Below are 14,790 nucleotides of genomic sequence, written 5' to 3'. Positions count from 1 at the left end.
TATGTAAGGATTGGGTTTATCAGAGAAATTGTTTTAGGCTTTGGGGAGTAGATGAAAGGGGGTTGCCAAGAAAAACTCAGGTTCACTTGCTCTTTCCAAACCCCCGGGTTTTGCTTGAAAAAGCATGAGCTCAGGATCCAGACGTTTTGAGTGTGGGGTGGCAAAGAGGCACAGACTCGGGGACCCACTTGTAAAATACAGATACTGAACTCAGGGCATCTGCAAGGTCCTCTCAACCCAGCCTCTTTCATCCCGAGTCCGAGTTCCCATCTCTGTTGCGTTAAAACTGCTGTCTTTCATGGGCCCCCTACTCTTTGTAAAGAATGTTTTTAGATCTGCGCACTTGGGAACTAGATCCAAATTCGATCTTTTCTTAGTTCTTTGAAGACAGTTCAGGAGGAATAGGATGGCGATGGAGTGAGTGGTGAGTTTAGACACAAGAACGACCGTAGGAATGATTTTAATTGTAGGAGTAAACAAATGTATAAAGAAAATGCAAGATTGGGTAGACAGTGAACCTCATGGGAGACTCTGGGCCATCGAGACGGGGCCCCGCTTGGGCATAAGCTTTCAGAGGGGGAAGCTGCAGAAGCAGCCGTTTTATTTAAAACAGTTATCAAGGGCATAGAAATACTTTCTAGAGCCTGGGTTTAAACCTGCGACATTAAGAACCTAGTGCTGTGTTGTGCATTAGCGTACACCAAACACATTTACTGACCTGACGTTCTCTGGCCGAGCACCTCAATATAATTGCAGTTGAGCGCATTCCAAATGCTGAGCCTGTTTTCTCCTGCATCCGAAGTCCAAGCTGGCTCCAGGATTTCCCTCCTTCCCGTGGTCTTCTTTTGCTTTCACTCCTCACAGTATTTTTTTTTCCTGCTCTGGTGTTTATTATGCACGGCACACGCTACCCTTACTGGCCCCATCAAGCTTGCGCCTCTGCTCTGCTTTTGGCCCCACCTGTGAGGTCCCTCTCAGTCACCCCTGTCTGCTGCTGCTTGCTTCCTTCCCGAGCGTGCTGTGGGCTAGAGACTGAAACGGATTCTTTTTTGACAGCTCTGGGGCCCACTCCCATCCCCTGGAAACTGCTGTAGCCCAGGCACTGCTGGGTCATTTTGCAGGGCTTCTGCTTTCTGTTTTATACTCAAAAAAACTGGGTCTGATCCTGGACATGGAAATGTCTGCTAATATCCTGAGGGTAACGCAGCCATAAAATAAAATCATCAGTGTTGGCTTTTGTCTCTGACGGATGCAGTGGGTATATTTCGATTCTGGGCAGATTTCAGTTCCCCGGAGAACACTCATTCGTGGGAAATTTCACTTTGGTAAATTTTCACTGCTCGCGCTGGAAGCGGACCCGGCACCCGCTTCTGTTGTCTGGGGTTGTCCTGCGGACCCAGCACCTGTTAAGCCATTAAATCGTCACAGCAGGCTTGCAAAGTAGGTCTGGAGTCTCCCATTCCTCCACTGCAGAGAGACCAAGCTGAGCGTGTAGAAATTACATTTCTCACGCCACCCAGCCAGCGAGGCTCCACGCTGGAATCGGAGTTGTTTATTTGGCTCTAACGACCCCCGGCTCCCTAGTTGGAGAGCGGCACGGGAATGTACTGAGGCTTCACTGTGGATGTAGTCATTGATTTGGATGACAGATGAAGCCAGCTGCTGTTGGTGGCGATGGAAGGCTGTTGGGAAATGATTCACCTCGGTACTGAGTGTAACCTGGCAGCGCCCCAGGCTGCTGTCACACTGTGCTGCCGCGAAGGGCCGCCCTGATCATCAGTAACTTCATTTCTGCTTCGTACAGGCCCCACTGTGTACGGGAGCAGATCCTGGGAAAAGAAACTCATGTGGCGCGAGAGTGTGTGTTTCCCCCGGTGCCTCGGAGGAGCCGTTGGCCTGGTTATTTTCTCCTGATTCTTGGCCTGGGATTCCGGGCTATGGTTCCCAAGCTAGGTTCTTTGTGGGGGGACGAAGGAGGGTGCCCATATGTGTGCTTTGTTCCTGCCTTCTTCGCATTGGAGGCCTCCCGGCCGACGCGGCTCATGTTTTACTACGACAGTAATTGATCACCCTCTTCTTCTTTGTATCCTAAAGATTGCCATTCTCAGTGTATTTCTCAGAAAACTAAATCTGCCTTAAAATACTGTTACGTTTCATACTCCGCGATTCCCTTTATGTAATGTTCTTGAAACCACAGAATTACAGAGACGGAGAACCCATGGGTGGCTGCCGGGCCTTGGGATGTTGTGGCGAAGGGACTGAACTGGGTAGTACCAGGGAGATCGGATCCAGTCGGCCGTATCGTGACTGGCAGCAGTGGGTAGCGGATGCAGTCGTGATAAAATGACGTAGAACTATAACCGCACTTTACACTCATGGACTAAATTTCCTGCACTGTGGGTACATAGGTGTAACCAGTGTGGGGACTGGGTGAAAGGTATGTGAGACCTCCCTGTACTGTCTGCAATTGCATGTGAACCTATTTTAAAATAAAAAGTTAAAAAAAAAGATGCTGTTGTACCTTCGTCATACTCACATTTCAGTCTCTGTTTCCCTGTCAATCATTCAAAGTCATTTCCCAATTTTTTTTTCCATCTAAATCTTCTTTGGTATTAACACAACATTTGACTTTATACCAAGTTACCAAGAAATGCTTCTTGAAATAATCGAACAATTAAATATGCTTCACGAAAGCTCAGTGTGTCGCACTGACCCCTGCTCCCCTTTCTGTCCTGTGTGCTTCCTCATTTGGTCTCTCCTGCCTGCACCTACCCTCTTTCCAAGGACTGAGTGGCATGTCAGTGTTGAGTGGCAGAGTCCTGGAGATGTGCATTTGCCCAGGCCCACGGCCACAGCCACAGAGCCAAAGTCAGGCACAAACTGTGAAAGGCAGTGACATTTGGAGGACTTAAGGCTCAGCGTCCTGCAGGCCAGCTGAGCCAGGAACCTGGGGTGCGTTCTCCAGTGATCATCCTCCGTCCATTCAGATTTACGAAGACTAGTTTTACACTCCGGGATGGGCGCTCTCTCGGTGAACATTCCCCCCCTGAAGAAGAGAGTATTCTCTGGTTGTAGTTTTCTATGTAAATCTATTTCAGACCTTCTGTGTCTTTAATGATTTTTTTGATCTGGTTCTGTCCATTACTCAAACTATGTGGAACTGTCTTTTTGTCCTTTAATGATTCTGTCCAGTTTTGCCTCATGCACTTTGAAGCCCCGTTGCTCGGAGCAGACGCGTTTGTGAGTTTGTTCTCTATTTTGATGAGGTGCCCCCTTCATCACAGTGAGCTCTGTGTGTTGGAGCTTTGATATTAATGTGAGCACTTCAGTCTCGTGCTTGCGGTGGGCAGGGCGCATCTTTTCCTCCCTTTCCTGGCCATCTGTTTAGCATGGCTCTCTCAAAAGCGGCTTGGGTTTGGGTCTTGCTTTTTAACTCAGTTTGTGCAATGCACTCAGTCCATTAGCATTTAATGCATTTTCTGCAGCGGTCGGATTCAGGCACCATTGGTTTACTATTAGCTTTCTGTGTGTCCCTTCTGTTTTTTGTTCCTTAGTTCCTGTCTTCCTATGGGTGAAAATCGTACCGTTTCACATAAGAAGTGAGCACCTTGAAACTGTGTATGACCATGAACCCCTCCTTGGCATAGTGCTGGAATTGTCATGTGTGTTTAGATATAAGTCCCACAATCAAGTGTTAGAATTTTTAAACAGTCAACATATATTTTTAAACCATTAAGAGAAAAATAGTCTTTTTTATATCTATAATTTCTGGTGCTTCTCGTTCCTTGGATAGTTGCCATTCTGATATTCAGCCTAGAGACCTTTGTTGGGGATTTTTTCACTTGAGCGTAGCCGGAAGGCTGAGAAGCGATGTTCTGGGATTTCTTGTACGTCAGCTCTGCCGGGCAAGATTTCCAGTCTCCTCCCATCCGGGAGCCTCTTTACTTGCCCTCAGATGTGTGGTCTGGGTGTAGAATTCTGGTCCCAGTTGGCCCCCACCCCACCCAAGCCCCTGACCGGCTGCCTTCCTCTGTCCAGCACACTTTCTTGGGAAACTCAGCATTATCATCATTTACCTGTATCTAATGCAGCACTTTTTTTCTTTTACAATTTTTTTCTTATATTTGGTTTCCAGCAGTTCGACTGTAATATACCTGGGTGGTGTTCTCCTTGTTTTTCTTCTGTTTGGGGTTTTCTGGGTTCCTTCGGTCTCCACATTTGTATTTTTCACCCAGGTTGGGAGATTTTTTGTTCTTTTCCCCCTGCATTATTCTCTTCCGTTCTCTCTCTTGCTCTCCCTCCACGTTCTGAACCCAGTAATTATACAAAATGTTTGCTTCTCTGCTAATGTCCCACGAGACCCTGGAAATGTATTTCTGTTTGTTTCTTCCCCAGATTGCATCTTCCTTGACATCCTTAGGCGTACCTGTAATAAGTGCTTCACCATCACTGCAGGCTACTTCCAGTGCTGGGGTCAGACTCCCCTTGACCTGGGTTGGATTTTCCTACTCGTTCATGTGTCAGATCATTTGCATTGTGTTGGATTCACTGTGTCCGTGATGCTGTGCATAGACCGTATTCTGCGTGGTCCTTCAGAGAGAATTGATTTTTTAGGTCTTAACAGGCAGTTAATTAGGCTGAACTTGAACTAAATTCTGACTTCTCTGTGGCAGGTGGCAGCTGCACTCATGCATTCGACAGTTGACATTGAGTATGGTCTGTGCGTCGTGCATTCAAATAGGCGACTGCCAAAAGTGCAAGTAGACGTGACCCTGACCTGACAAAGTCTACGGTCTTGTTGACAGAGAGACCAGGGAGCAGATGAGCCCGGCAGTGCCCCGTGTCCCTGGAGTCTCGGGGAGGCAGCGGGCACACTGAGATGGGGGCTGGGGCGCTGTTAGGGTGCAACATGAAGATGGTTTTGGGAACAAGTTGCCCCTCTGTGCAGAAGTGGTGGTAAAAGATTGGCTGGTGAATAACTGTCAGTTCCAATGCCATCATTTTGTTAATTTTTGGAAGAAAAGCATCTCTTTCCAAAGCGCAGTATATCATGGTGAAGAATATTAACAGCAGGTGTTTCAATTCTTGAGTGCGGTACTAAACAGGAGGAACACTTTATTTCGGGGAGAAAAGATGATTTGATAAAAAAAGTCTGCAAATAACACCAATGATTGTAAGTCAGGGAATATTAGACATTGCTGAGGTTAAAAAAAAACATAGCTATATTAAAGAAAATGTCAGTGTTGGGAGAAAGATTGCTTACACTCATGGGAAATACATCTTAAAAATCTGTACATTTCCATTGTCAGCTATCAAAGAGGTTTTCTAATCTGTTTGCATGTTTTCTTATGTAACTTACATGTGTATAAATGGACTTTGGTTTTTATTTTGTAGAAGTGTGTCTTCCATAGCAGTAACCTGAGCCTTTTTTTTCTTTTTTCTTTTGAACAGTGTATCCTATTCGGTACATGTATCCGAAGATTACCCAGGTATGTTTTTCTTCTCTTTCCTTTTAGTACAAATATTTGCACTACGACGCCTTGGAGTATATTTTTCTTCTGGATCTGTGAAGCGTATGCAGATGTGTTTGGGGGGAGGGGCTGGCAGGGGAGATTTAAAGACACGGCAGGAGAATTCTGCTGATTTCCTGTGCGGTGCCGAGCTTGCCCTGGGCTGCAGTTCGGAGTCAAAATAGTTTCCCCCTGGAAAGTGGTTTCCTTGGGCCCCTGGGAGAGCTTCAGCCCCAATACTGACCTCATTACGATGAAATAAAGAATCTTTAACCTGGAGTAGTTGTTGGTTTTGGATCATCCTTTGGCTTTTCATAATGTAAAAATAATTGCTAAAATAATGGTAATAGCCACAGATAATAAACCTTTCTTCTTTTCTCTAAGTATATATGTAAACTGCGGTTCTCACTGCAGTCCTGTGGGACTGCTCCCTTCGTTTCCCCATTTTACGGATGAGTGGGGATGGCCCAGCTCGTAAGAGGAAGAGCTGGGATTTTAACCCAGGACTCCATAGCTGTCTGCACTCCGTGCCCTGAGGGGCAGCGGTCAGCCCACTCGCACCTGTCTGCAGAGTCCAGGTGGAAGGTCCTTGCTGACCCACTTTTCTGCAGAACAGACAGCGGGTTTCCTCCCTGTCGGGCCTGGGTTCTCAGACTCACTGGAACCTCCACTGAGCCCAGGGCGTGTGAGCTGACCTGGGAGTCTTGATAACCCAGAGATGTCGACCAGGTGTTTCCCTTCAGCATTTCCCTCAAAAAAGTCTCCATAGTTTCACCCTGAACCAAGCAGAAGCACAGCTGACTTAGTGGGGATCGCACACGACTCGATTCGCGGATCCCCGTGGAAAGGGCGGAGTGCATGACTCAGTAATGCAGAGAATAGCCACGTTAACTGCTCGTGTGGCCCATGCACGGGGCAGGGCAAGCTTATTTATCATCGCTGTGACTAATAGTGCAAGAATAAACTGTTCTGCACACTCACAACTGTGAGTCTCGTCCTGCCCCACCTTGTGCGTATATGCTCATTTTACTCCAGTGTTCTTAACCGAATAAATTCGGATGGTTTTCAGAGTAGCTGTTGTGACCGGTCAGGGCCGTAAATTGGAACCATAATTCCAGTTCCTGTTGGAATCCAGCGAGTTTACTCACTCACGTACTTTGCATGATCGGTATCACAGTTTTCTGTATGAAATGACTAGGTTGATATGAGTAACTTTGATTATGTGTATTTTGAGTATTTTCTCTAAAATAATTAGTTTATAATACAGTGTGAGGACATTGTAGAACTTAGCAGTTATGCAAAGGTTTTTCTGTGGCAGTTTGCATTATGCATTTTGAATTTTAATCTTTTTATAAGATCAAGTGTTACGGAGATAGCTTATTTACTACCATTTTTTGGTATTATCTCCATATGTTTTAAGCATAGCTTTACAAGGGCAGTTACTTATTAAAGATATGCCCGTTTTTAAATAGTAGTATGAAAAGTATTCTGGGAAGATTTTGTTAGAAGAGCCAAAGAAATATATATTTATAACAAAAAGTATTTTTTGTAGGTGGTTTTGCAGTCAGTTCTCATTTGTTATGATATAGTATTTTATGTTGAATGTATGTTAGGAAAACAAAAGCCCCACTATTTGGTGTAAATGTTACAATTATTTTGCTTCTCATCGGCAGCAGCTCCTAGAGGTGTCAGCCATGAGCGGTGCAGGGCTTTACTTACTTACAGTGCTGGGAATGGTACCACAAATCCGGGCCCACCTTGAAGAGAGCGACTTATACTATAGCACAGGAAATGTGGTAGAAGACGCCTTCAATAAATCAAGTGAACCAAATGCTTAGCTCCCTCTTGTGTCCGAGAGGTATTATTCTTTACCCCACCATTGGGAGCCCCACTTGGAAATAACAACACAGAAAAATGGAAATTAAAAAATAAAGCATCGGTTTTCATCTGCGTTGCTTAAAAATTGAATTTCTTTCTTGGAGCGGTTTGTAGTGAGTTTCCAATATAATTTCATTTCTAAAAAGAAAAGGAGTATAAATAGGGGCCAAGAGTGGGAGAGATTAGCGAATTCTAGGGTGGGATTCTGGATTGGTGGACACAGTGAGTGCACTGCATGTCAAGTCTCGTCATGTGCGTGACTGACTTGATTCTAAATGTCAGTCTCTTGAAAGGACAGACCAGGGGCTGCTAGGCCATTGTAAAGGAACACACTGAGGAAAGTCAGTAGTGTCCCCCGGGGCGTGGTGTTTGGTGATAGAACCAGGTCTGTGATTCAGTTCTGACTCTTGTTACTCGTGGAGAAGTTGTCGTATGTCTGTGGCACTTTCTGTAAAGTGAATGTCACTATGATAGTAGAGTCCCGCTTATTACATGTTAATGCACGTTTATTCGTACAAACGCGCAGTGAACGTGCTTGATTTCTCAGACAGACAGCATCTCATAGACATTCTGTGGTTGCTTTTCCTTTCTGGTGATCATACCTGCGTTTTCTGCTGTGCTCGCTAGAACTCCCAGAATAATTTTTAAGAATAGATGTGAACATTGGCAGCTTTGTCCTTGCCTTCAAAATCAGTGAACGTGCTTGCTGTCTTTCAGAAAAGGAAGTAGTGTTCCTTTTCTCATTGACCAGGTTTTTTTAAGAATGACTATCAAGTTTTTATCAAGTTCTGTTTGGCATCTGTGAAGATACCGTACCTGCTTTCTCCAACAGCAGGATGGCAGGTTGCATGAGCAGACATCTTACTGTGGGTCTGTGAGAATTATGTGCATTTTTATTTACTTTGTTATTAGAGACTTCAGATTGCTAAAGGAAGTAAACTTTTTTGGCATTTGCTAGAACTTGCAAGCAAATCTTTCAGAGCCCGGTATCTTGTTAAGGACGGTTATATGGCAGTTGTCTTAGTTTTGTGCCATGATTTGATCTGTTCTGTTTTTCTGTTTCTTAGTCATTTTTTAAAACGTGTTATTCTTCAAGTCCACTGTGTTGGTGACATGTCCGGATTTTTTAGCAAGAAGTTTTCTGTAGTACTCGGTGTGTAAACCTAAAAGTCTTTTATAGCTCTGTATGTAGTTCTCCTTTCTGTTGTTTTATGTTTGTTCTTGTCCTTTTTCCCTTTTGATTTAATTCCTCCTGGTAATTCCTCCCCCCACCCCCACCTCCTTTCCTGGATTGTTTGGTTCACTGATCAGCTAGCTCATCACCTAAGTCTGAAAATACAACATTTTTCTTTCACCTATGGAAATTGTTACCAGAATCCTCCAAGTTCAGGGTTATGCCGCCCTGTATATTTTCTAGGAAACAGATTTGCCACTTTATCATGTTAATCTATTAAGTAACCTGTGCCATGTATTGCAACTCCTTTCACAGTTTGTTTTCGTGAAGATGAAAATTTAGAGGTCTTGATGGAGTGTTAGGCATACTGATATAACATGTATGTGAATGAAATACCAGCTGACATGCTGGTTCTTCAAAATAACGTGAGGAACTAGAACAGCTTTCTGGGTTACTCGTACTTCTGTATTCCATTCATATTGTCAACAGCATTTTACTTTTTAAAGGTGAATATATTATAGGTCATAGGTGACTGGCTTTGTGGTAGCAGAACAACAGTATCTTTCTCTTCAGTTCCGCGTTTCATTAGGAGTCTTACCCACCAGTGGGTATGAACTCTCTCATCCTTTTTATATGTTCTACGAGGTATTGCTTTTTGTTATTAAAAAATATCAAAGCATTGATTTGGGGGTTCAGTCAGTTTCACCACTTATGTAGTATTAATACTTTAATTACTTACATAATTACTCAAGTTAAATTCTCTCAGCCTTGGTTTCTTCATCGTTAAAAGAGGGATAATAACTGATTGGCTCGGGGGGTGAACATGAATATTATATATAACATTCAAGGAAAACACCTATGTTATAACAACAATGTAATTGTCATTTATAATTGCTTCTCTCAAGTTACACAGGGATGAATAATGGAATTCATTAGACTTGGCCTGAATTCTGTTGCAGTGGAAATAGAATAAAAGTGATAGTTGAGCAGATGCTCTTCCATAGCTCCCATGGTCCACGTCCTTCCCCTCTTGCTTGCATGGTCTGGTGGGAAGAAAGAGAAAATAGTCGTGCTCCTACTAGCCTTTACCAAAGGCCAGAGGCCCTCAACAGCAGGGCACAGTCCAGAACCTACCAGTCCTCCTCACAGGTGTTAGCAAAAAGGCCAGCAGTGACCCCGGGGTCAGGTGGGGAATTTCCGGTGAGGGAATCTGAGTTTGAAAACATTCCCTTCTGTTGCTGACTCATTCTGTCACCTTAAATAAATGCATTCCTGACCCTGTTTATGCTCCACTCTCCCGTGTCTAAACAAAGATGCTGACATTATTACAGATGTCCAAATAATTTGAGTAAGAATTAGAAATTTAAACAACAACACGAGAAAGCACAGAATCCCGTTCTGCAGCTGGGATGACCTCTTCGTTTTACAGTAGGACCAACGGGGCTGGCATTGAAAGGACAGACGGAGTGGGCGGCCGGGCCTGGACTTCAGGAGCTGCCTGGACTTCAGGAGCTGGTCTGCTCCCCCACAGTTCAGTTTTTGACTTCAGTTTTCTCTGGTCCGTCCTGTTATTCTGTCGTAAAGGTGACGTACTAGATATTGTCATAGTAAACCTGAAACCATTGTGTGACATGGATCCCAGCTCCTGGGGTTCAAGGCGTTATGGACGAGACAAGACAAATTCACAGGGACTGCCGCGTCCTGCGGAGGAAAAGGGACGGCGAGGCTTCTCTCTCTAGGGGAGAAAAAGTCTCAGAGCGTCTCAGCCACCCTCTCCAGAGGAGGGAGCGCCTGGACCCTTGAGAAGCCTTGAGAAGCTTTTATTGGATGGAATTTGTACAGGAATATAGGATGTTTACGTAAAGCTCATCAAATCATTGTTAGGTAGAAATGATTAAACAATAGATAACATTTGAAGAAATCTGGGGGCTTATTCTGAGTCAGGATCAGATAGCTAAAGGGCCATAAAACTTTGGGGAACAAACTCACTTCCTGATTGGTCCTTTATCATTCTTTCTTAGGCCTGATCACCCCGGGGAACCTGCCCTTTCCAGCACAGGGCTGCACCATCCTCTGTCATTGTTTCAGGCTTAAGTCAGGCAGGGGAAGTAAGGTAGCCAAGAGATTAGGAGACTTCTTGCAGACAGAATGAGGACTCAGACTATGTCCAAGCCGAGGGGTAAGGGTACCTCACCCCCTTTTTCTATAGCCCCCCAAGTCCTTCCCCGAGGGCTCCTTTGTGACCATGCCTGTCTTAGGTCATCCCTCTTTTGAGGAATCTTACCCATCATTGGCTAACCAGTCTCCCCCCCAGGGGCCAAGCAGGGTGAAGAGAAAGGGGGCAGAGGTGATGTCCCTACAAGGAAGATAAGCTTTGTCTCCCAAGTGGCTTGTGGTCCCCAGGTCCTTTACTCAGCCTTAGCTATGGCAGGGGTGGGGGGGATTACAGCTTCTGAAACCATGCAGGGCAGTTCCCAACAAATTGTAGTTTGAATAAACGAAGCCCAAAACAGAAATTAAAAGTGTTCTAATGCCTAAATACTAATCAAAATTCAAACTGGTAGAAAATCTCTTAGAAAATGGTAAGTTTGAGACATAATCCTGTCCTTCAGCCTTAAACAACATTTGTTCACCAAACTATATTCTCTCGAACCAGATTTTACTATCTTTCGGTGACTCCGCTGTCCATAAGCCATCTCACCCTTCAAACCCACTTTCCTAAACAGAAAGTCTTGATTTACTTGCCCTTGACACTCCAGTCAAGTCCCCCTCATCTCGTGACACTGAGATACTGCAGGAGACTGTGTCCACTGGACAGACTTTTCTGTGTCCTCCCTTCCGGTGGGTGGTCAGCTGTTCCTCTGTTGCTTTAATGCCTTTTAATTCTTCTTTTCTCCATAAGTTTGCTTCAAGGGGTCTGTTATGCACAGGGCAAAGCTAATTAAGTGATTCAGAAGCAAATAACTTTGAATCAGTAGGACTCTGCATGAGAGTTTAAGAAACTTAAACACCGACTTTAATACACGGTTATTCGGATCCTCACCTGAAAGTGTAGTAAGGCTCCTGAAAGAAGAGACTCCAGATAAGGAGGTTCAGCTGAGGATGAGACAGCGCAAACAGATTCGTATCAAATCCACTGAGTAATCTGCAGCCCCATTTGATAAACACAGAAATCCCATACCTCCTTAGCACTCCTTGGACATGAAACAAGGCAAAATTTGGAATTAGAACAGGTCAGAGTAAGGAGGCAACCTACTCGATTTCGATCTCACCCCCCGAGTGTCCGGTCACCTCCCTGGGTAGCCCTGGGAGCCTTCGGTCTGTGGGTGTCGCTGCTGTGAACTCACACCTCTGTTTTCACGCACTCGGGATCTGAAGACAGCAAGGGAGCTTCTTCGGGAGTGAAGTATTGACTTAGTGTCTATTGGTGCTCCCCGGGTACTACACAGTGTTATGAAAACCCGACTCGGTCTTCGACAGGGTGTTTACTCGGTCATCTGAACACCCTCTTCCTTGGCAGAATCAGTTCAGGAACCCACGAGGTGTGGGGGGCATCTTATGCTTTTGTTTTTATGTTTATATGTGCTTTACACTCTGCTGAGTGTGTTGTGGGACCATTATTAATGAGTTGGTGACATGTCTGTTCAGTTGCTCCCAGATGCCCTGTAATTGCCAGTGAACAAGGCGGAGTAAACAGCTGTGTATTCTGTTATGATGTCATACACCTGAAGATCAGTATTTATCAGGGAACAATTTTAAATTTATAAGAGTATTATTTCCAGAGGAAACAAAAAATGCATAAGAAACTTAAAGAATCTCTGGAATGATTCAGTGTTCTATGGAATAACTCAAAGTTCTATGCATTTAACTCGTGTGCTATTATTTAGATAAAGTTAATCTGTGGAAGAATTGTGAGACTTTGTATCAATTTAGGAACATATACTGTGTAAAGTATATGATTGTCTAACCACTGTGCCATACACCTGAAACCAACACAAAATAATATCACCAATAGTAAACTGTAATTGAAAAATAAAAATTAAAAATGAGAAAACAAAACATGTATTAGTTATATGGGAAATATGATTTACAACAAAAGCTTTAGCTCACATCCCTTAACTCCTTGGCATGGAGTCTTTTTTGGGGGACCCATCCTTGTGTTGGGTGCTCTCCCCTGATTCATGAGCACCGCTTCCTGCTGTGGAGATTGGCAGGAGGGAGGGCCCGTTCAGTGAGTTGGGGCAGCCCGTGCATCCAGATGAGTCGCTGCCACATGGGAAATGTTCTAGATGTACTTGGACTGTGTCCATCCCAAAGTCTCTTTTTCTCTAGCGGATGCAGCCATATTAAGGAGGCCATTTATAGTTAGTTCACACATAAATTTGCAGTTTACTTCATTTTTTCCTGACACTTATTAGAACAGGAAGAGTGTGCTTTATGTGTGTTAGAAGTGATGTGGATATAACTTTATATTTTTGTAAAGGATGTACTTTTTCAAGTTACCATGCCTTTAATTATCTATATTTCTATGCAGATAATACGTATGTGTCAAGTTCAGAAAATGATGAAGATGTATTAGTTACTACAGAGCCAATTCCAGTAATTTTTCATCGAATAGCAACAGGTAATAGGAATACTCTATCTGTTGTAGGTTGATATTTTTTTTCATTGTAGATAGCTTTTTGTTTTGGTTTTCTTTAGGTCACGTAACATCTTTCCTTAGCATCTAGAAATCTGTTTTTTTTATACAGATTTTTTATCTAAAGTACATTAGTTTGTTTTTCAACAGTTTTTAAGTGCATAAATTAACAGTACTTTTTAAAAAGTCTTGTATACATATATTACATTGATATTTACTCTTTTGAAAGTATTTCATGTGTAATGATACCATTAGACCAAACGAACACTTACAACGCATGCTCAAGGCGGTGGAGCCCCTGTGAGATATACAGGGGCACTGAACGCATCTGCAGGGTGGCATTTTACTTCGACCATATCTTTATGAGCTGTGAGAAATCAGGATGGCTTGTGTATTATGTAACTCCCCAACACGCCTCATTTCAGAATATCCCTTATTTTCTTGCAAAGGAGGGAATCATCTAAAGGGTATTTTTATATTGAAACTTGTGAGTATTTGTTAATAGCATACTGACAACTAAAATGATTTCTTTAATTTATAACTTTCAGAATTAAGAAAAACAAATGATGTTAACTGTTGCTTATCCATAAAGTCCAAACTACAGAAGGAAAATGGGGAGGTATGTAGATCATATTCTATACTTCTTTAAAACAGTATAGATATATTTTGAATTTCCTGTGTGTTTGTAGTTGATGTCATCAGTGATACTTAGATTAAGATTGAATTCAGTGACTGAGGCTCAAACCTTGTGCTTTAGAAACTTACTCTGTGGGAAGAAGGATAGTGGCCTAAAATTGACTCTGAAAAGGAAGCTCCTGTTAAAATAATGGAATGTCTTGTTTGTCTAAATAAAGTGCATACGAACCTACCCTGTTCTTTGCATCTTCATCAAATAACGTAGACTGAGGAGCACTTATGTGACTTAGGGTTATGATAACTATATGTGGCTATACATGATTTTGATGGGACCCTTAATATTCCATTTGTAAAAGGTGGTCTCTGGCTAGAGTAGCACAGGCTGGGGGACAGTCTTGTTATTAGTGGCGAGTGTCACCTCCCCGGTGCAGGCAGCACGGCCGTCTTGGTGTGGTGTGGTCCACCCATCCTTACCCAGCCACACTGAGGACCACCGATATAGCAGTACTGTCGCTAACACCAAAAACCGTTAGCGTTTTGGCAAACCCAGATTTCTTTTTCTAAGTTTTTGTTTTAAGATTTGGAAATTTGGTCTAGAAATTTAGGGGCGATTATAAAACATGGTATTAACAGATTCTTGCATGTATCTGAAGGAGGCTACCTTTTTCCTGATTATTTTAACAGTGTTGGGAACAGGGGCAGTGACTAATAGTAACCCTTAGTTAATTCAGATGCATTTTCATTGTTTGTACTGTGGACACATCACAGAGGTGGTTCAGTTAATCAGAAATTCAAACTTCAAGTGAAGCATATTAAATCTCATTTTGAATCCGAAATTGAAAGCGATTTCTATATTCTGAACTTTTTTATAATGCGATTCCTATTTATTTCCGTCATGTCATTTTTACATTATGGGACTCCGTGTCCTCTTCCCTGCCATTTGGGGAGCTGGC

General features: G+C 43.4%; 1 protein-coding gene across 4 annotated transcripts in view; it reads left to right on the top strand.

Annotated features, from left to right (window-relative positions):
• PARP8 (poly(ADP-ribose) polymerase family member 8) overlaps positions 1 to 14,790 on the top strand; it is a 151,353-nt gene that overhangs the window by 80,159 nt on the left and 56,404 nt on the right. For all 4 annotated transcript variants that reach the window (XM_037145110.2, XM_053657203.1, XM_053657202.1 and 1 more), the window contains 3 exons: positions 5,452 to 5,489; positions 13,097 to 13,186; positions 13,750 to 13,820. In XM_037145110.2, coding sequence (XP_037001005.2) covers positions 5,452 to 5,489; positions 13,097 to 13,186; positions 13,750 to 13,820 — 199 coding nt within the window. The remainder of the gene's footprint in view (positions 1 to 5,451; positions 5,490 to 13,096; positions 13,187 to 13,749; positions 13,821 to 14,790) is intronic.

The sequence above is a fragment of the Artibeus jamaicensis genome, unplaced genomic scaffold, assembly GCF_021234435.1.
Source record: "Artibeus jamaicensis isolate MK-2021 breed Jamaican fruit bat unplaced genomic scaffold, CSHL_Jam_final scaffold_369, whole genome shotgun sequence".
Classification (NCBI taxonomy): Eukaryota; Metazoa; Chordata; class Mammalia; order Chiroptera; family Phyllostomidae; genus Artibeus; species Artibeus jamaicensis.
This window is presented reverse-complemented; position numbering and strand designations above follow the sequence as displayed.